The following is a 22,807-nucleotide window of genomic DNA, read 5'->3' as shown; positions in this document are numbered from 1 at the left end:
ACCTTCTGTTTGAACTCCCCGGAATGCCATAACTTCCAGTGTCTGCTTTTATACTTTAGAGAGTAATGCCTTTTAGCACCAAGATAGAATATTTATTGTTTTTCAGTAGTTTTCATATTTTGGAGAAGCTGTCAGACATAGATACAGAATTCAATTACAGAATTATGTAGAAAAATCTCTGTTTATTTTCCTTCAAAATGCTGTTCTATTCTTCATGGTGAGCATGAAAATGAGAGCTGTGAGACTACATATATGCCATGCTGTCTCATGACATGGTGTGAGACAGATCATACAGTCTCAGAAGGCTGGTCTATACAGAATAATGCAAGGCTAAAGGTCTCCTTTTGGCAGCCTCAGCATTACAGTCACACTGGTTTCTTGCTCTCTCAGCAGAAGCCAGTTCCCTCCTGTGCCTTCTGCAGCTGGGGTTGAGCTAGCCCTGCATCCCTCACTGCTTGGTGGCATGGTAACATTCTGGCAGGTTGAAATTCAGCTGGCCACTGCATTAATGGAGTATGATAAGCTGTGGGCTATTTCCCTATCTGTTTGCACCAGTGCTGCAGGGTTGACAAAAGTACAGGGTTGACATTTTAGAAATGCAGTGCCTCACTGATACAGAGGCAGACATTTTCCACACAAACATTTTTCAGAGTGTAGCTGTACTCAAAATTGTACATATTTTAACTGCTGACAAAATCATGGCAGGGTCTGAGGAGCAGATCCATTCCACCTCCTTCCAGGTTGTGCTCATATAGGAGCTGCCCCTCAGCGTGGTCCCTGATCAACAAGTGATGCTTTCTGCTATGACAGAAGATTGCCAAACTCTACATGAAAGATGACGATACGTTTCTAGTCTAGTCTCCCTTCCACAATATGTGGCCAGATGTGGCAGAGATACTCTCACTTCCTTGCTGGCTGTGCAATTATCTGCACATATTAGCTTCTTCAGAGCTGGCAAATCCTTCAGCAAAATGTCAGTAGTGTAATAGTGATTCCGCCATGAAATGTAGTTTTTCCAAATCCTCCATACAGAAGAGGACCTATTTATTATTCTGAAGTGAGAACAGCTCAAAAAGATCATAACATTATACTTTTCTTCAATCTATTGCAATGCACCTATTCAAGCCTATGCTGACAGAAACTGTAACTTACGTGTGTATCGTAGACAATACCACGGATTGAGCAGCAATTTCTTGGTACTGAGCCTTGCTGGGTACGTGTCTCACAACAGCCTTCATGATAAAACATAACCAATCTCCACAACAGTAGCATTGGGAATGGAGGGAAGTTTTTAATTTCTGAAACAAGGCATCACTAGACCATCTTCAGCACAAACACATGAATTTTAGTGACGTACCCTGTTCTAAAAAGGCCTGGCATGGGAGAGAGCTGTCCCTGCATGCCCATGCACTGCACACTTAGTGATTTACAGATACTGCCGAGCTCGTCTACATGGTGTTGCAGGGAAGCGAAAAAATCTTCCTGGAGTGGAAGGACCTTAGCGAGATATATGGGTCAATATTACTGGTACTAGCAATATTTCAGTTCAGCACTGCTTTGACAGTAGAAACCAGTGTCTACAGTCAGTCCTGTATTCTCATTTCAGTGCACAAAAGTATATGAGCCTAATCTAAGCACCACTGAAATATCTCCTTTTTATGCAATGAATTTCAGATCAATCCAAATATTTATTAATAGCACTTAGTGTTAGACATCTGCTTTTGTATTTTCAGACTGAAAATTACCTCTAAAAAACTGAGGAACTCTTCAGTGGTTTTTGTCTGACTCTTAGAATGTATTCCCTTGTAGCTCTAAGCATAGAGTGATGATTAGACTGTGTATACACACTGCATAACCAGCAACTGCATGAAGTCTTACTACTAGCCCAACTAACATCCTTTGCTGAAACATATGTAACACTGTTTTCAATGTTCTTTTTAGTGCATTTCTAAATGATAGGTTTATTAATCACTAGAAAAATGCTGTGACAAGGAGTTTTTGCCCTTTCTTTTCTACTATGTGGTTTTGAAGTACAATGTGCAGGAAAAATGGGTGCAACAAATCTCAGAATCTCAGCTATTCTGAACATAAAATCAGATGAACTGCACTTCTTATTCAAATGTTCGTGGATAGTTACCATTCAGAATGTGAATTCCTGAACCTGGTACAAGGTTCATGCCCATCAGTCAAATAAAAGATCACAGCCAATGTACATCCAAGTTTTCCAAGGGCAGGAGATTCTGCACCATAAAACCCAGCAATTTAATTTTGGCTTTCAGGATCTACTTTCCCTGCTAGCATGAATGTTTTGCCCACATCAAATTTAAGCCTCCTATATTGATTTTTGGTTTGGTTGTTTATTGTACTCTTTGTTCAATCTCTCCAAACCAGGAATATGTCTCTAGGCATTTCTTCTTTTGACATAGATTAATGCAGACCAGATTTAGAAAGTCAAGCTAGCATTGTAAGGGCTGACTCAACTTACATTTTTATCTCCAAATTGTTTCTCCAGTTTCCACAAAAAAAATTAACTACATTTTTTTATATCGCTTAATCCAAAGCTGAACCTTAAATGAAATTATCAGAAAACAATCAGATAGTTTTTCAGAATGAAATAAATAGATCTGAGAAAGAGGTACTTCTAAAGAAATATCTCCTAGCTGAAATGTTCCAGTAGGTCCTGAGTAATAAAGCAGACCAGGACTTAGCTTTTCATATTAAAACTAATATTTACTAATGCACAGTTGCCTTTGAGAAGGCAATTTGTTCTTGCCTTGTTTTAAAGTTTACCCAAATAATTTAATGTCATTTTGTCCTCTGAAGCAATCTCACAAGGGACAGCAGCAATCAGGGAGAGGAGAACACAGACAAAATCACCCCCAGTGCCAAGATTTTTCAGGTTTAATTCAAAGCTCCACATTAATCTCTTGAGATGGCCTAACCTCTGTCGAGCTCAGTTGCTGTGGGAGTCCAAGGAATACACACTGCTGACACTGCTGACCTGCCTTTTAGGTTGTCACCATCTGCTCTGTGTGAATTTCCAGCCTGCCTTCTGCCTCCTCCTCCTCCTCCTCAGCCTGCACAGTAAAATCACCTCCAACACCCTTGCTGTCTTTCCTTTCCAATTAATCCTGGACCTTTTTCTCACCATCCTCCGCACCACTGCAAAACACCCTTTTTAACCAATAAGGTACTACCCTGCTTTTTCATTCTCTTCTCTCCCCAGCAGGGACTCAGAAATGGCACTCTTTAATTGAAATGCCAAAAAGAGTTCCAGCTTAAGATAAATGGTCACAGGACTCTGTTTATCTTGCCTCGAACATCTCACCCTAGCCTGCTGTGACAGTTAAAGAGTCTGGCTCCTCTGGGACACCAAGCATGCCTTTAATAAGGGGTTTAAAATACATGTCTAGGTGGTGTTAAATCATAAATGAAACAGCAGCAGCAAGAACCTTCTATGAGCATAAAATGCAGAAGCCTCATTGTAACCCACTGAAGTTCTCTCTTCAGAAGAAAACTCTATTATAGACTTCTGAAATCTGCTTTACTATAGGGAGCACAGCTCTTCAGCTGAGCACAGCAGTGAGTCTGGCAAAGTAGTCCCCAATGGCAGAAATTGCCAGAGCACGCATAGCATGAAAAACATCTCCCACTTTCCTTAGAATTAATTTCTGCCCAGCATTCACTGGAGTTTAGCACCACTGGCAGTTGTGTGTTCCACCGTTGGGACAGGCAGGAAGGAAGCAGTGACACTGATTTGTGCAGTTCTTTGAAACATGATTTCAGCAAGCCAGGGGGTGAAATCGGCATTCTATCCTCTGTTGGCATCAACCAGGCTCAACCTGCTTAGTTTATCTGCCCTGGCACATTGCATCATCCTGATGTGGTTCTGGTGCTAGTCTAGATAACTTAGCAGAGCAAAGAGACTCACAAAAATATCTAAAACCTGAAATTAGGAGCATCAAATCTGTGAATGCAAGGGTAAAAAGCAGTGATAAAAAAGAGGTGGTCCACAAGAAGGTCACTTTCATTTTCACTTTTCTCTAAGGTGAATGATGAAAACCGTAGGAAAAGGATTTGGGCACTACTATCAAGTTTCCTCTACACTTGATGAACAAATATATTTCTCATGAGTACATATTTACAGGTTCAGATACTTGCTGATGCACAGTCAGGTAACTGTGCCTGTTAGATTGGTATTAGCAAGGTGGGCAGGTGTTACGTACTCAAACTTCGCATGGCTGACATGAAGTCTAATCTGGGACTCACTCATTTTACGCAGACAGATTTCTCAGTTCCCAAGTTTTCTTGCATATTTAAAGAAAGAGTATGGCAAACAATAGCTTGATATATTAACTTGCAAAATATTGCACTTGTTGAAAGTTTTGCACATTTTTCAACTACATCTTGGATTTGGGCTCTGACTGTCCTGTCAGATGATGAAATGACAGATTTTTCCAACAAAAGAAGTCATGCATTGCAGTGAGAGATGCATTTATTTCATAAACAGGCTCATCATCAAATTTAAAAAGACAGAAAACACTGTCGTTTTCAAAGGGACAGCACATTTCCTCCCCTCCCCTTAATGTTCATATCCAACAAACCTTTTAATTTCCCTTAAAAATCCTGCTGTGTATATCACTAGGTGAACATTCCAGCTGAAGGTGCTGTTTCCTCTGCAAGCTCAGGTGATTACTTGGCTGAGCGCTACCTGTAATTACGGATGATGTGAGGGACAGCTGTGTGCATAATATTCATCAGTGAAAATTGACATCTCTCTCTGACACCCCGCTCTGCCCCTAACGCTGGAATTGTTAGTTTTTCTAAGGGTGTGAAGCAGGGGGTTAACTGTGCTTCACAAACTCTGGCAGATCTATTCCTGTGTGCAGGGTAAGCATTCCAGCCTTCTCCAGGGCAAAGGCTGGATAAACAATATCAGTAAATTTGTGCCTGATGGTGAACAGCACCAGCCCTCTGTCTGCATTGAAGAACAGCAGTCTGCCACCGCTGTAATCCAACAAGATGCCGATCCTGGCCAGTTGTTCTGTCACATGTACATCGCTCATCACATCCATGTGAAAAAATCTGCAAAGAAAGCTGCAGGAAAATGAAAATCAGAATACAGTGAGTCTCCTCGTTGTGATTTACCAGAAATAACTTACTGCTTAATTCCCACCTATTAACAATTTGCCATATACAGTAGCACATCATGTGGCAACAGAATTTTGCTCAGTACATAACCCACCTACCTAAGTGAAAGTGGCACTTCTTCAAAGCCCTGCTCAGCACACCAAGGAGTCCTTTTGTTCAGCATCTTTGAATTCTCATGATAAAAGCAGATTTGCCAAAATTGAAATCATCTATATTTTTCATATTACATATCTCTGTGGGGATTTAAGCATGAGCTGCACTTTAGCAAAACCCTTTTCTTCTCAGATGTTTTGTTTAGCTGGTCATGTGCATGTATTTGCGTAATTTTACTCCAAAAAACCCCACATTTTTTTACATCAAGAACACCTTTACAACATGAAGAAGGATATGATTTACAGAACTCCAAGTAGCCTGATGCAGACCCAGTGAAGACTAGCTGGCAGTCCTGCCACGGTAGTAACAGGATCCCTGTTGCTGTAAAGGGCAGAAGAAGGCATTCTCCATGGAGGCTTAAATTCTCTGGAGTTTGAAACTTATTCAGTAAAGACTATATTTGTGAACATTGGTGGGATTTTGTGAAACAATTCAGGATATAAACTGTCTGTGCCTGGAAAGATCATGGAACAGATCCTCTTGGAAGCTACAATAAGGCACATGCAAGACAAGGAGGTGATTCAAGACAGCCTGCATTGCTCTACCAAGGGCAGACCATGCCCAACCAGTCTGGTGGCCTTCTATGATGGAGTACCAGTGGTCAAAGAAAGGGCAATTGATGTGGCCTACATGGACTTGTACAAGACCTTTGCCATAGTCTCACACCACATCCATCTCTCTAAATTGAAGAGATATGGATCTGAAGGGCGGACTATTGAGTGGAGAAATGGATTGGATGGTTGAAGCCAGGGGGCTGTGGTCAACAGCTTGATGTCCAAGTGGAGGCCAGTCACAGGTGGTGCTTTCCAGGGCTCTGTCTGGGGACTATGGCTCTTCAACATCTTTATCAATAACATAGACAGTAGGATTGAATGCACCCTCAGCAAGTTTGCTGCCAACACCAAGCTGCACGGTTGAGTTGACACAACAGAAAGGATGCCATCCACAGGGATCTCAACAGGTTTGAAAAATGGGCCTTTGTGAATCAAATGAGGGAGGTAGGTTGGGTGGAGATTTTTTAATTATGAGGAGGAGGTTTAAATCTCTTTTGCAGTTTTCCTTTGCTTGCAGAAAAGAAACAGAGAGGTCCTTTCTGCTCTTGAGAGTCTTAAAGCTGTCCAGCTTTACTTATATGACACACAAGTAACTTCTCAATTAGCTAGACTCAGCTTTACCTGGTTTGTGTAGGACAGCAGTACATGCACCAGGAAGTGTCACTCGGTCCCACAACACTGCTCTGTGGTGTTGTTTCATAGCAAATCCCAATCCTGTAGCTTCTGCAGGCAGTGACAACAGTTTCCCAGTAATGACATCCTCGAGCAGGCAACGGTTCACCCAAGACTGATGGAAACCTATTTGTGGAAGAGGTGAAGAATAAAGTGATTGTGATGGTAGGCCAGCCATACTGTGATATTTGTTGTAGTCACATCATGCAGCATCATCATACCAATGGAAGATGCTCTTTTCTTCTGACTATGGTGTTCTATCAAAGATTTGAATGTTGTCACTGTGGGTCACTCTATGTTTGCACTAAGGTGGACCCATCTTGAGTACAGAAAACTCATAAGCTAGCAAAAGGTGGAAAAAGTGACTTTGGAGGCAAAAAAAAGATCTCAAATCTAGTAGGCTTGCTCACGCCAGAAAGCATGGCTATTTTAAGTAGACACAGTGATGAACACCATGTGTGCAAGTTGTAACAGTTAAAAAAAAGTGCTTAAATTTGTAATGCTCCATTACCTTACAGGAAGCCATATGAGTGTGGCACATCATACAAGTGGCTCTATGCTTATGCTGAAACTAATATCAGAAAGTAAAAAAAACCCAAAACAAAACAAACCCAACAACAAAACAATAAAAAAAAAAAAAAAATCATGTTTGCAATAGATGGAACAAGCCTGGAAGTCTGGGTACAATCATCCTAATATATGCCAGGGGAACTTCCTATTTCTCCAAAACCAAGGATGCTTTGACAAGCATTACTAGTAATGCTCTCAGCAGAGGAACAAAATGAAAGGACAGATTCCTTCTAGCCACTGATATATATTTATAGGCAAATATATATTTAAATATATATATAACATATTTTAAGACAAACTCACACATTTGGTCTTCCCAGAGCAGCAACAAATTCCTTTTAGACTACAGAGCTCTGAACCATTAACCAGTAACCATAGACTGAGGTGAATTCAACTGTCCTAGCGAGCAATTCCTCTGCCTTTGACTTTCTATGGAAATTCCTCAACATCAAGCACTGCCTGGCACCTACATCAGTGCTGCAATCATTGCAATATTTGAAAGCAAGTCTGTCACACAATGTCCTGGGCTGCCTGACTGAAGCAATTCAATTCTACAGAATTAGTTAGTGATGTCTGAAAGCTGCCTACAGAGAAAAGCAAGAGGGAGGCCCTTCCTGAATGCTCCAGGCTGGCTGTGCTCACATCTGCTACTCACCCAGTGAATGTAGCTTTCTCTGGAAGGCAAATCACGGTTTCATCAGGGGAGATTTGCAAAGCGGGATGAGCTGTGTCACTCAGTATGTGAAATCGAGTTCCTGGTACAATTCAGTACAAAGAAACACCATTTCAGGGAGGCTATCAACATTAATACAAGATGAATCATAGTGTGTTAAATTACTGCTATCTTAGCTGGACAGAATTGTGTCTGCTGGAAGGAAGGAGTAGCAGAAAACTGGACAACAATGCAAAAACTCTTCTGACCTGTGCCTCTTCATTACAGCAGTCTTCTGGAAACCAGGCCCAGGGATCAGGCTATGCTATTCAGTACATTAGCTAGGTATAAAGCAGTCTTATATTGACAGCTGAATCATTTTCAATTATTTGCTTTTTCAAAATAGCAAATTTGAATTCTGAGGCTGGTTTGAAAGAATCATGTGTGATTTAATTATGTCATATCTCTGATAGAATTTAACAGTTTTGCTTTTGATGTCAGACTAGTTTTACACTGACATAAATCTAACAACTTAAAATAAATTTGTCTCAGATTATTTTAATTTTAAGCAGATAAAATATGATCCCTTTTATCTCAATAGCTTTCTTTTTTCTCCTATTAATGAAAGTTCAGCTACAACTTCTGAAGAAAGTTGATATTACTGCTTTGCATAACTATCCCTTTTTATTTTTTTTTCCTGCCATCAGAAAATGGTGATCTACCTTTTGTTGAGATGAGAGCAGCTTCACTCTGTTCACTTGTCCCAAATGTATTGACAGCCCTCAGGTAGAAGAAGTAGTTCACATTGGGCTCCAGGAATACCTTCAATTCATGTTTCTTTATACCAGCAAAAGATCTGCAAATTTTCAAGATTTACATAAATGAAAATATACGCTGATGTGCAAACCAAGAAAGAATAATTTATGCAAACAGCTAACCACCAAATCATGCTGCTGACTACTGCAACAACAGGCACCACAGAGAAACTCCAAAACAGAGAGGTGATCACTGTTTTCACAAACAGCCAGGTTTTGTAGGAGCATTACTATTTCACTCAATGTCCTCCCTGAGTTGCCTGACAAATTTTCAGGCCTTTGTTCCTTACACCTTCTCACTCAGTACAGTCATTTGGTGTAACACTCTGTGTTCATTTTGCAGCATAATTAATCACATAAAATGCAAGCAGAAGAGCATAAAATTCTCATCTGCCTTCTGTAAAAAGTCTGCATTACAAAATGAACAAGCTAATGAAGAGGAATGTTTGTGATTAATTCATCTGCTTGATAGTGAATGTGCTTGTTGTGCTTGTACTGTTTGGGTACAGGCTCCACATACAAAAGAATGGATATCCATTTTTAAGAACACACATAAACCAGGAACTTCTTATTATTAACTCCTCACTCACGAATTGTTCATCAGTAAAGCCTTGGCTCTGTCTCCCTCACTGTGCCATGCGCTCTAACAGGCTGCAAGAGGCAGCAGCAGGAGAACTGTCTTTGCACAGTGCCCTCATTTGACTTAGTCTTCTGTTTGAGCTGCCCAGAAAAACTCAAGCACTAACATTCTCAGCCACTGATGTATTGCTACACTGCAGGCAAAAGAGAGTCAGCATCCAGTCAATCTGCTTCACAGGCACTTTGAAACACCAGTGAAGGCACCTGGGATAGCTAGAAAAATGTCAAGTTTATTTTCTATATAGGTGGGAATTTGAAGGCTCAACTTAACAAATTCTCACACAATGGATGCTGTGGATTTTTGCCTCATACAATAATTACAAAGAAATATAGTGTATACACACTGCACTGTATGTCTGTTGGTGAAGACGGGTTTTTTAATAAATAGAATAGGCAATTCCCTTCAACTAATTTGTCCAGGAATCTCCAAGACAACTATTCAGTTTTCCAGTGTAATGAAGGTCTCCCTGGCCTCTACGCTGAAAGATGGTAACTTCAGTGGTAAGAAGATGAGGTGAATGCAGAAGACTCAATCTGCACTTCAGTAAATTCACAAACAGCAGATTTGCTTCTAGTGAGCATGCAAGACATCCTCCTTTCCAAGCAGGGCTAGAGATGGAGCCGAAGATGGTAGGCGTCCTCCTGCAGTTAATGTCACTGTGGGGAGCTAGATTCAACAAATCCCCTTTTCCACCAATTACTGTGAATCCAGAGGAGATATGGCAGGCAAACCAGCCATCAGGTAAGATCTTTGCTATTCATTTGTAGTGAATGTTTTTCCCCACATGTCCCAGCAGAGAGCAGTACAATCTGAAGAATAATCAGTGCTCATCCATCAGGATTTTCCACATTACTCTGCTGGATTTATCAGACTAAGGTAGAATCCCACAGCTCTACATATAGCATATTCCTGTTAAAACCACACAGAGCTCTATGTCCAGGAGGACAGTGCCTGGGAAAAGGCTGGTGCATTATATTCATTAGTCTGTAACAAGTATTTTGTACTGATGACATTAGAAATGATTAAAAACACAGAAAAAGCACTGGTTCCTGTGATCTTTTCAGTTTGAAAGAATTTCAAACTGTTCAAGGCTCTTGCATGGTCGGCACTGGGTCTTGCTGTCTTTGCAGAATGTACTACATTAATGCTAGAACTAATGCAATGTAAACAGAAGAAGTAGGTTGCCCAAAGCAATTGCGCTTTTGCTTCATTAACCAAAGCCCTGACCATAACGGCACTTCATTAAGGCACTGGGAGATAGGCAGGCTGAAGTTCTTGGAACCTCTCTGGAAGTTTCAGGGAAGAAATGCAAGATGATGAGTGATCTTTACACATGAAACAGGAAAAAAGCTTTGTCTGAGCATAAGAGGCAAAAGAAAAAAATGAATTGAACAGAAGTGCAAGAAGGGAACTGAGGAAGAAGGCAAATAGAAAAGAAGCAATAGAAAAAAAAATGGGGCTGGAAGCAGAGGAAGGGGAAAATTAGTGGGCACCCAAGCTTTGAAAATAAATGTTCATGCTTCCTCTACAAGTCTGGTCCACTCTGACCTTTAAGATTACCATCCTGACATCATCTGAAGCACAAACCACCAAGAAGCTTAACAAGAAGCTACCAGGTGAGGTGATCAATGAGTCTGAATTGTAGCCATGTTCTTAGCTTAGTGCCTTCCTCTGTCTTTTGGAAATTAGAAGATACTTTATTTTTATACTATTAACTTTTATTTAACTGATAACTAGTTAATAAAGCACAAAAATTCTTCTAAGTGGGCAAGTAAATTTTAATGCAAGTAATATCCCAAGTAAACTTTTAGACTAGATCCCAGAACATGGCTACTCAGAGAAGATTTTGGATCCAGTTGATTGCAGAATAGTCAGCTATCATATTTCAGTCTACTGTCTCTTTCAAACTTGAAATTCTTCAAAGAACATTGCATGCAGCTTGCATTTTTAAATCTGAGAGCAATAGCATATATCTTCAAGCTGTAGTAGTAAGAAAGAAATACCTAATCCTTATTTTTATGACTTGATCTTTATGTATATCTGCTTAGTAAAACAGCGATCAGATTTTTGAATAACATTCTCTACTTGATGATCTTTTTTAGCCAGCCTTAATCTGCCTAGGAATAAGAGCCCATTAATGTTAGTTACAATTATGGCTTAAGAAACAGTCCTGCTGCTGCCAGCTATGAAATAAAATGTGCAAGGAAGATTTTCATCTTCAACACTTAGCCAGCTCCAAGATTGAGAGACTGAAAGAAGAAATAGGTGTTGCTGTACTTTCTCTGACTAGAGGATAGGGTGAGGGGGGAGAAGAGTGAATACTGAGGTCTTCCCAGGTTCTGAGCGATCATTTTTGTTTCTCGTGTTTCAGAACCATGCAATCAGTTATAAAAAAAAAGTAAAGATGAAGAGAAAGTATGATTGCTATCCAGCTTTAGCAATTGAAAACAGGTGCGGGAGAAGGGAAGGGAAAATGCATTTCTAATATCCTGACTATGCTGGGGAAAAGCCTGTTTCATTTCAGAGCTCTTGTAAGAAACAACGCAGCTAGATCTGCCTTGAGACTGCCAACAGTATTGAAGCATGCAGTTTTGATAGTGAGAGAGAAATGTACAGGCAACTTTTTATTTTGTCCTATGTATTTCCCACATATGTACAGCTGCCTACTTTAAGGGTGATTGGATATGTAGTAGTTTTGTTGTTAAGGCATGATGCATCCTGCCCTTTAGCAGAAAAAAACATTTTTACTGTCCTCACAATCTCCTGGCATCGTGATACAAACTTCAAAATTTAGAAATTCAATAAATATTTTAAGTTAAATATTTTATATATCTCTTCTTAATCTCTCTCTTTATAAGAATTTATAAGTATTAAAATCCAGGCTCCACATTTTTGGTATGTGGTAGAAACAGAGAGCAGAGCAGAAAGAACTTACATGTCTCTTTACCTTTAAATTGCCAAGCAATATTATACAGCAACTGCCTGCTAAATTTGTGATTTCCCTGTTCTTCTGATCAGCATCCTCATTTATTTCAAGAACACAGTGTCTAGAGAATATTTTTTAATATTGCATGAACCCAGCAAATGATACGCCTGGTAGTGATTCAGAACGCCCTCTGTGTTGTAATTGTCATTCCCACCCCCAACATCCCACTGAAACAGCACCTCCGGCCCTGTGCTGGTACCTCTGATGGCAAGCAAGAGCTGAAAGCACGTAGGCTTCTGACAAAAAGTGCAGAAGCACACAGAAGGGGCACACCAGGAATGCAAAAAGGAAAAAAAAAGAAAAAAAAAGCCCCCGAGGCTAAATATAAAGAGTAAATTGTTCTGAATTCCATCCAGCTGTGCTGCATGCTTCATTTCCTCTCAGCCATTCCTACTCTAGCTGTCACAGGGTTGGATCACCAAAGCGCCACTTGCAATGGTCTTCATTGCTACCTTAGATGGCAAACTCAGCACAGGCACAGAGGAGGAAGATTCCCTATTTTCTATACAGTTGCTTCCCTAGCTGGCTGGACAACTGTTAGCAAAGCTATCAGCAGGAGGGATGCTATCCTTTTTCCGGTGTTAGACCTGTTCTTTGAGCAGGCAGAAAATTTCAGTCACTAGTGGTGTCAGTATCACATTAATGGAGAGGATGACACTCATTCACTTCCACTTTTATGAACTCACTGCATACCATAATGATTTCTTCCTCCCCAAGTCTTGCAGATTTCTCCTAATGTGATACATGGCTTCCCTTTGAACAGCCCACACTAATCCTTGGACTACACACTTCACAGTTTTCCATCTTCCACCCACAGCTCCATTGACTTCTCAACACAAAGAATCTGAATGGCAAGAAAATAGCAGAGCTCTGGAAACTGAAAGAAACATTTCAAAGCCAGACAAGAATTCTGGAAAAAAGAATCAAGTAGGTGAGGAGCTATAAAACCACAGAAGTAGGCCAGAGATTCATGGTTGTAGAAGCATTACATATAATGTCATATTCCTCACATGGCAAGTTGGAAAAGAAAGTACCCAGAGGGAAAATCTAGATTTTTTTATGTTATTTAGAAGAAAATATTTTATGAGGATTTCTAGAGGTTCCTGAAGTTCTCTCTCTGTGAGACTGGAACTGCTCAAGAATATGCTGAATGCCACAGGGGGCTTGCTCATTCCAATCTCATGTTGCACCTAGAGCATACTTTTGACTTCACTTGCCAGAGCCCTCCTACATGGGTTTTCATTAAACAGGTTCATGAATGCCTGTCTGCTACAGACTCTTAGGGCTTGCAGTGAACAGTTTCACAAATGTTAGAAAATAGATGACTTATTGAAATGACAGATACAACAGATTCAAGATTGATGCTAATAAATGTACCAACCACAATAGTGTTAATATATGCAGCTTACTACAAAAGCAATGCCTTCTATTTATTTCTGCAGAAATTCCAACAAAAAGCACACAGATAGAGCAAATTCTCAGCTTCAAAACAATGGTTCTAGTATAGTCACAACAATTAACTATGTATTTTTGACAGTGATGTACAAGAGCCTGCAAGCCATGCTCATAAAAATCTGCACCAGCAGAAGCAACCTACTGCTTCACAGCTGCTATGACAGTGTTGTTGCTAAAAGAGTGTTGCCTATGGAGTCCATCTTTCATTGAACGCATAGAAGTCAGAAGACTATATGATGGGTGTGTATATGATGGCACCAGACTATATGGTGGGTGTGGTAGGAGAGTCCAGACAAGAACAGCAATGTCCTCCATCATCTTCAATCTGGTATGCAGCCTGGTGTTATTGTGCTGCAAAAGAAAGGTTGTCTTCTTCTCTGGCCTGGCTCTGGAAGTTTCAGCCTTCAGGTTAGTCATTGTCATCAGTCATGATGTAGAGTTCAGAATTAATGATTTGCCTATGTTCCAGGAAATCCAAATTTCCTGGAAGACACTAAAAGACACTGCACATCACTTTAACCCAAAGACACTTATCACTTTCAGGGCTTCATCTTCAACTTTCTCTTCAATGAGGAATTCACATGTTGCCACATGGACTGCCACTTTGACTCTGGCTTGTAGTGGTAATATCACATATCATTACTGCTAATAATGCAATGCAGTAAACTGTCATCTTTGTACTGATTCAACAGGTCCTGACAAACTTGCATATGGTGTTCATTCTTGTGTGATCATTTGTGAGAACTGATTGGAAAAGGGGAAACATAACCCCCATTTTGAAGAAGGGAAAAAAAGAAGATCCAGGGATCTGCTGCCCAGTCAGTCTCACCTCTGTGCCTGGCAAGATCAGATCCTCCTGAAGGCTCTGCTAAGGTGCATGGAAAATAACAATGGGATGACTGGTGGTAATCAACATGATTATGTTGACTTGACCATGGGCAAATCATACCTGACAAAATTGGTGGCCTTTTATGATAGAGTTACAGCATCAGAGAGTAAAGGAAAAGCGACTGATGTCATCTACCTGGACATGTGCAAAGCATTTGACACTGTCCTGCTGAACATCCTGTTTGGCAAATAGGAGAAAAATGGATGGATCACTTGCCGGGTAAGGAATTGGCTGGATGGTCACATTCAGAGAGTTGCAGGGAATGGCTAAATGTCCAACTGGTGATAAGTGGCATTTCTCAGGGATTGGTGTTGGGATCAGTGTTATTTAACATTTCTGTACTTAATGTGGATAGTGGGATCAAGTGCATCTTCAGCAAATTTGCAGACAACACCAAGCTGACTGGTGCACTAGACATGCTAGATAGAATGCGTGCTACCCAGAGGGACCTGGACAGGCTTGAGAGGTGGGCCCATGCCATGCCAACTTCATGAAGTTCAACACAGCCAACTGCAAGGTCCTGCACTCGGGTCGGGGCAATCCCAAGCACAGACACAGGTTGGGTGGAGAATGGCTTGGCAGCAGCCCTGTGGAGAAGGATTTGGGAGTGTTAGTTGATAAAAGACTCAGCATGAACTGGCAGTGTGTGCTTGCAGCCCAAAAGGCCAACATCCTGGGTTGCATCAAGAGAAGCATGACCAGCAGGTCAAGGGAGGTGATTCTGCCCCTCTGCTCTCATGAGACCCCACCTGGAGTACTGCATCCAGTTTTGGGGACCGCAACATAAGAAGGACGTGGATTTGTTGGAGTGGGTCAAGAGGAAGGACATGAAGATGATCAGAGGGCTGGAGCACGTCTCCTATGAGGACAGGTTGAGAGAATTGGGGCTCTTCAGCCTGGAGAAGAGAAGGCTCTGAGGAAACCTTATAGTAGCCTTCCAGTACCTGAAGGGGGCCTATAGGAAAGCTGGGGAGGGTCTTTTTATAAGGGCATGTAGTGACAGAAAAAGGGAAGTAAGTAACTTTAAGATGGAAGAAGGTAGATTTAGACTAGATATTACAAAGAAATTATTTACTGTGAAAGTGGTGAAACACTGGAACAGGTTGCCCAGAGAGGTTTGGATGCCCTCTCCCTGGAATCATTCAAGGCCAGGCTGGATGAGCAACCTGGTCTAGAGGGAGGTGTCCCTGCCTATAGTCCCTGCCTATAGCAAGGGGTTTGAATTAGGTGATCTTAAAGGTCCCTTCTAACCCAGACCATTCTACGATTCTATGATCCACGAATATCAGTGGTTGCCATTTTTTCAGCATGGAGGAATTCAATGACAGACTTTTGCTTCATACACATTTCTATGCATGTCAGATGCCATCGTGTCAGACTGCCCCTCTCATGCCACATGGAACATGGCAACACAATTTAATGCAATATCGGAGGGAAAGTTTCACCTCTACTGCCATACCACCAATACACACCTCTCTTATAGGCCAACATAATAAAATAGGAGGCAGTACTTTCAGGGCAGTCTTCATACGATAATAGTGCCAGCAAGATGATGCCAGCCTGGCTATTTTCTTCACCCAAAGATGAGGGACACTGTTCACCAAAGTTCTCTCCTGGTGAAAGAAGAGTGAGGTAGATTCCCATCCCTTTCCCATACTCATCTCCATTCCCATCCCATCTCTCTTCTTCAGTTTCTCTTCCTCTCTCTTCCTCCCTATCCTCCCTCACATTCTAAACACTACTTCTGTTTTCCTCCTTGGGGTGATGTTTTAACATGCTTTGGGTGGAGAGTCAAATGCTACAGTAATATATGTTTAACAAGTTCTTCTTAGAGATCATTGTCATACTGATAGATATGAACTTTAATATTAATTTCACAGTGAATTAAAAGGTCTCACTCTGAGTACTGAGGCCTCTGAGATTCTGTGCTGAATTGTTGTCTGCTTATTCCAACAACCTTTAGCCCAAATAGGACTGTACCGCAGCAAAACACTGACTCCTTCAGCTGCTTTCTGGGCCTACCTTGCAGACTTTGTCCCCAAGGTTTACACAGGAGATAAGCAGCCACCAACACTTCTAATGCCTTATGTGCAAATTTCACAGGGATTCATACACAGCTCCAGCTTTCTGTGGGGGCGTTTCGCCCTACCTGCTCCTCTCTTGATAGTGTCCCTTGCTTTGCATAAGTTTCCAGAATGACGTGTGAAAGCAGCCACTCAAGCTGGGACTGCAGACGGTGAATTTTGTGAGATGGCTGATTATTATTGCCCACATCTTCCCTAGGTGCCCTTCCCTGACCTCTGCTTTTCTACTTTGCAATTGAGAGGAGCGGTACGAATTTGCCAGGGCTGCTGGGAAGTCTGTTTGAACTCCCACATGGGCACAAAGGAATTGCATAGCTAAGGGACTGGTAAGAGGCACAGGCTGTCTGTCAAAAAGCTTTGTGTTTGGCTGGTCCCCAAGATGAGTGTTGCTCAGGAAACCTGTGAAGGACATACTTTGAGCTTTCAAGGAAGATAGTAAAAAGAAACTACAGTGTTTTCCGGCTCACATGCTCCTATGTGGGCATTAAAGACTGTCATGGTTCTATGTTTTTGTTTTTGTTTTTTTGTTTTTGGATTTCAGTATTCCACATCAAAACATCATGTAGTGTACGGGGCATTAAAGTGTCACTGCCCCAATCCCAGCTACCTATCCCTGTACATTACAGCAGTCACAGATCTGGCCCTTCCGGGTGGGGGGGCGCTCTCTTGCTGCCTTGCAGTGGGTGCTGGAGGGTGCTTTCCTAGCCGTTCCAAGCTTTTCAGGTTTGAATCGGTCCCGGGAACTCTCTCTCTTATCTTGTCTGATTTATTAATCTCAATTTCAATTAAATTGTATAGATTGCGTTGTTTTGTATTACAATATTATAGTAAAATAAGTTTTCCTCCATAGATTGTTGCCGCTGTTCTTTTCCTCCCTTCCTTCCTTCCCATTTTTTGTGGGACTGGGGTGGGGGGGGAGGGCAGAGGCCTGCCACCCCTGTCACGGACATAGATTGATCTGGTCAACTCCGTGACAAAGACACAAGTTTGTTCCACCTAATACAGGTACGTGGCAAAGAAACACAAATACCTTATATGTACTTCCAGAAGGCAACTCTGACAATTTAAGATCTGACTCACCACCTGGAGCTATTTTTCTCACTCATCAGCTACATAAGGAATTAATTTCAAGTCCTATCTTGCACTTCAGGGGCATTAAATGGGAGCAATGCAGGCAATATGTTCCATCTACCAGTTGGCTCTTTTCCCTCTGGCTTTACACACACACACACTCAAAGTAGAATTTTTTAAAAAGAAAGCAATTCTCCATCCTTGAGACATCCTGAGCTATTATAGAAGCTTCCTAGGTTAATCTCAGAGGGGTTGTTTTTGGAAAAATAAATAGAGGTATTGCTTTGAGGGAAAATAAGTGGTTAAAAGGTGGTCTTTGGCACTGTAAAAAGAAGGTTAAAGCCCTTCTACAAATACAGGTATTTCAACTGCAGCAATTCAGAGAAAAGTCTTGATTTTATCTTCTGTGAATTTTTCATGTGTCACAGTAAAAGGACAGCTTCTGCCCACATAAAGGCCAAAAAGTAAAATGTGACTCAGTATAGTTATAAACATCTTTGATTTTGCATAGCTTATTTGAAAAAGGGAATGGGTCAGTTCTGGCAGCTTGTTGCCACAATTAACTCCATGCTCACAAAATGCTTGGTGCTAACAACACCTCGCTCACATATTGCAGAAATGGGCACACATGGCAGTTCTTTTTCGAGAAAAAGGCAATTCCAGTTAACAGCAATGAAATGTAAGGGCAAAGAGATAGCCCAGATTTTGGGAGCAGCTACATCATTCCTGACCAATGGAGACTTTGGCAGTTTGACAGTATCCTGATGGCCTTGTGAAATATGTATAAACTAGAACAGGTCATGGCTGTTCTCCTGAAGAGGAGGAAAGCTGGCTAAGTTGCCCCTCCTTCTCTTGTTTGCATTAACAGCATGCTGGAGCTGGGTAAAACAGGGTCTCTCAACCTTGCAGAAGTTTTTAGCCTACTTTTGTAAAAATCAAAGCACACAGAATTTCTCTGTCTTACCTGGCTACTAGAAACCTGTGAACTCTTTAGTCCGCTTGACTAATACTGACTGCAAGGAGCAGAGTTCTTCGCTACCTGTCACCCATCCATGTAAGCTAGACCAAATGTAAAAACTCCAATCAGGTCTCAAATCAGTTTGAAGCTCTTTCATAGGGCCCCACTCTGTACATCAACAACTGTAGTTTGTTGGAATGTTGTTGCCATTGTTTTTTTTTTTTTTTAATAAAAATCCAAAGACACACAGACTACCACATAATTTTCCATGCATTTCAACAACTCCATGGTTTCACTTTTTCATGTTGTCGTTGTCTCTTCTCACCCTTTACATAGCTGAGATGTAGTATAAGAGAAAACAGAGAAGGTCTGGAATAAGCACATACCACCCCCAACTTCCAAGCTGTTCTTTGGGTTGCTGCAGACTCCTGTGCCATTCTTGCACAGTGGATTGCAGGCGCACACATGTAAGTCAGTACAGCACTGGGATCAGCCATACTTGAGGAATCTGCATGTGTGCAGATGGGTCATCAACTTTACTGGGGCACCAGTACAACCCTTTCTATGTCCCCAGCTGGCTCCCATTTTGTTCCCCACATAGCAGAGAGCAAACTGAGCTGAACCCCTTCATCCCACTCCCTCCTGCAGGACTCAGCTGCTCTCTCCTGCCCTGCCGGGGGCCATCACAGCTGAGCAGGAGTGATTGTTTCCCCAGCCAGCACAGTCCAGCAACTTCTGGTTTATTGCAGGCAGAACAGTATCTCCAGGGTTTTGGCCCCAAATGAGAGGGAGTCCTCAGTTATGCAGAATGAAAAGGAAGTGTTTTTATATCTTTTAGACGAATCTCACAGATTTGTATCCAGCCTCTGAGATCCTCAGCATGCAAAAGCTTATTTCTTTCTTGCGTAGCTGAAGAGAGAATAATCTCTTGTGTAAGACCTGTAGTCTGGGGAGTGCTCATTAATGTCTGCCTAATCCGATCGACCAACATTTTGCAACTGTGGCACTGACCTGAGACCCTCTCCTTCTGGCGAGTGCTGTCTGCAGTATTCCAGAGTGAAGGACTCTGCTGCTGGTGAGGCAACCTGCCAGCGGATGGTGGCTGTATCCCAACACACTGTGCAGTCTTCAGCCTTGATGGTGGGGGTGGCAGGTGCTGCAGACACAGGAACACATTAGCTGTACTACAAAGAGGGGACCAGCAGCTGGTAGGGGATACTTGCAAAGGAAGGGAAGAGTCATCTGCCCTCAGAAAACACAGGATAGATGGCTTAGTCTGTCCAGCAGTGAAATGCGGCTTATTTGAGTTTTGACAGCAAAGATTTACCTTATAACGGGCTGGGAACATGCTGGCAAAGTCACTGTGAATATTAGTGCATTTCTGCACATCCTTAACATGTCCAAGTAGATTTCTATGCCTTTTCTCAAACACACATTCCTCATTTCCACCCTTCTTTATAGAGTGGAGCACCAAGGCAGTACTGTGTATAACTCTGTTCAGGCTATCTCAATCCTGTTCACAGCAGTTCCTGCATGAGCTGCATCAGTAAAAAATATGCTGCTGTAGAATCGAGGGGGAAATTATGAGTTTCTTCTTAATTGTGTAGTATTATTTTTGCAATGCGGATACTAAAATTTGGTCCTGTAATTTCTCTTTTTTAGAGCCTCAGTTTAAGAACTGCAGGCCCAATGCAAAATAGAAAACTGAATGTAAAGCAGTGCACTGAATGCAAGTAATCAAAAGCTATTCTGTGAAATAGTGCATCCAACATCACAGACTTAAAATGGTTTCGTTGTATTCATCTACTCAATCTCTTTCCAGGGAAGAGCAACATAGATGAACATTGTGATCTGCTGCTCACTCTCATAAACAGCCTTAACACCAATCATTAAAATAATATTTATTTTTAAACATGTCACAGAAAGTTGTTATGCTTTTAAAGAAATCAAGCCTCAAATAGAATGTCTAGGTAAAGAATAGGAAGAGGACAAGATAATCTTATAGACCTTCAACCAATATGCAAGATGCACTCTGTTTTGTAACAAAAATAATTTGCTATTGTTAAAAAAAGGAAAGAAGAAAAAAAACAGGAGCACATACTGATTTCTTTGTTTAGTGAAAATCAGGTTTCAGGTTAAGATGTACTTGATGTTTTACTACAGGAACAGCTAATCTAAGTATTCATCATAGCAAAAAGTATGGGGGATAGATTTTTATCCGCTAATACATCTGTGCAGTTCCCTTGGCAATAATCCTTTAGTTCTCCTCTGATATGCTTGATTGTTGTGTTTTTAAGGGTATCTGTCACTAGAGAATGATAATAGCTGAATCCACAAATGCCTGCATTAAGAAATGGAAACACATACCCACATTAATGGATGTGTAAACAATACATAACAAGACTTTTTGTTTGTTTGTTTGTTTTGTTTAGTTTGTTTGAAGCTATCTATCTAAAGAGCAGTTGGACTCGGACAGAAAGAGCTGTTACTGTGCTTCTAAGATTTTTTCACAAATTACCTTAGTTACTGTACTAATTAGAACATATAGCTGACTTCCAGGTAACATTCTCATGCTTTCTTGAGAGGTCTTCAAGAGACAAAGAGAAATGGGTAAATGCTTATTCTGCCTCTCAGATACACGATAAATAGCAGATTTTGAATGACAAAAGAAAGTGTGTTTACTCTTTTTTCTTCAGGATTGCAGAAGATTCACCTGGATGTCTCTTGGGGATAGACAGGTAGAAGGCAGATATTTACTGCCCTTTGCATCATTCTGTCACATGAAATTTGGCTATGAAACTGTGTGTTTCCCCAGGAGACAAGAAGTGAGTTTGGGAGGTGGAGAAGCAGGAGACTGGAGTTGCTGAGGGGATGATGCAGCAGCATGCAATCATGATTTTTAAACATGTCAGGGAAAGCCCTGGAGAGGAACAGCTTTGATCCACCACTAATGTGTATGTTCCTGTAACTGCGTATACCAGCACACAGCTTTCTTGTGCCAACAGTTACACTGAATTACTGAAAATAATCTTTCTAAATTCCTGTTTCAGTTCATGGTGATGTTAATGGGACCCAGCATCAGTTAGTGCTCAGTGGTATCTCCATAACCTTCTTGAGGCTCGTTGCACACCAGAGAGATATCACCTCAGCTCAAGGGAAGGTGTATAATGAGCCCTTATTTGACCTAGTTTGTTTCCCTAGAAAAACAAGCCAAAGTAAATCATGAGTGACTTGAGGATATTAAGTTCTTCACAAGGTTTGAATTTGGGGGAAAAGTAGGAGGAGCTTGCTACTTAAAGGGAAATACAGTTCTTAATAAAAATTGACTTATTAGCTAGTAATCATTCATTATCATTTTGTAGGAATTTTGCAAAGTGATCACAGTTACATTGTTGATGCCATTGAATTTGATTTTCTACTTAAATTCTTTGGAAAATCGTCTTAGCTAAAAATATGAAAGGCAAATTGAGTATCCAGGAGAACTGTCAACAAATTTGATGTCTAATGGATTAAGCAGAAGGCTTGGAGTTATGGTTGCTGCCAATTGAAGTCAACAGCACACTCAGTGTTGTACGATTATGAAATTGTTAAGTATCCTTGTCTATATTTTGTAAATGCTAGAACAGAATTTTTACCCTGTAACACAAGAAAAATCATCTGGCATGAGCATCTCAGATAAGGTCTAGAACACAAGATGCCATGTTTGGTTTGTAATACAAGAAGCAATAGTTTTGTCTATACAAGTTATTTAGGAAATTAACACTCTGGAAAGTTAATCAGTTAAATGAAGTTCACAAACAATACTCATGTAATTACCAATCCTAATTTAGACTACTCAAACCATAGCCACACCTAAGATTTGTGTTCCACTAAGCTAGATGTGGGATGTAAGATCTGTAAAACATGCCTCCCTCTGAAAAGTTAATCATTTAATCAATGCAACATAGATCTATCTGGGAGGATGGTAGAGAGGTAAAAAAAACTCAGCTATTACCTCAATTTTCCATCAGAGAAGCAGTGGCAGAGCAGCAGGGTGGCTTTCCCAAAGCTGCCCTGGAGCACTGCAGTGCAGTCAGAAGTAAAATTTGTAATGTGTTGCTCCAATGCCCCAGTCACAGGGCCTGCAATTAGAAACATCTTCAGATCTCAATACTTCC

The 22,807-nt window shown here is 41.1% G+C and overlaps 1 protein-coding gene across 1 annotated transcript in view; it reads right to left on the bottom strand.

Moving 5' to 3' along the window:
- Positions 1-4,477: 4,477 nt before the first annotated feature.
- CMYA5 (cardiomyopathy associated 5) overlaps positions 4,478-22,807 on the bottom strand; it is a 48,834-nt gene continuing 30,504 nt past the window's right edge. The window contains exons 9-13 of the mRNA XM_052670218.1: positions 19,662-19,806; positions 8,475-8,608; positions 7,756-7,855; positions 6,480-6,656; positions 4,478-5,097 (exon numbers count right to left, since the gene is read on the bottom strand). Of these exons, the coding sequence (XP_052526178.1) occupies positions 4,845-5,097; positions 6,480-6,656; positions 7,756-7,855; positions 8,475-8,608; positions 19,662-19,806 (809 nt within the window). The 3' untranslated portion in view covers positions 4,478-4,844. The remainder of the gene's footprint in view (positions 5,098-6,479; positions 6,657-7,755; positions 7,856-8,474; positions 8,609-19,661; positions 19,807-22,807) is intronic.

This window comes from Tympanuchus pallidicinctus, unplaced genomic scaffold (genome assembly GCF_026119805.1).
Source record: "Tympanuchus pallidicinctus isolate F22 unplaced genomic scaffold, pur_lepc_1.0 scaffold9, whole genome shotgun sequence".
NCBI classification, from domain to species: Eukaryota; Metazoa; Chordata; class Aves; order Galliformes; family Phasianidae; genus Tympanuchus; species Tympanuchus pallidicinctus.
The sequence above is the reverse complement of the archived record's forward strand: the minus strand, read 5'-3'. Positions and strand labels throughout refer to the sequence as shown.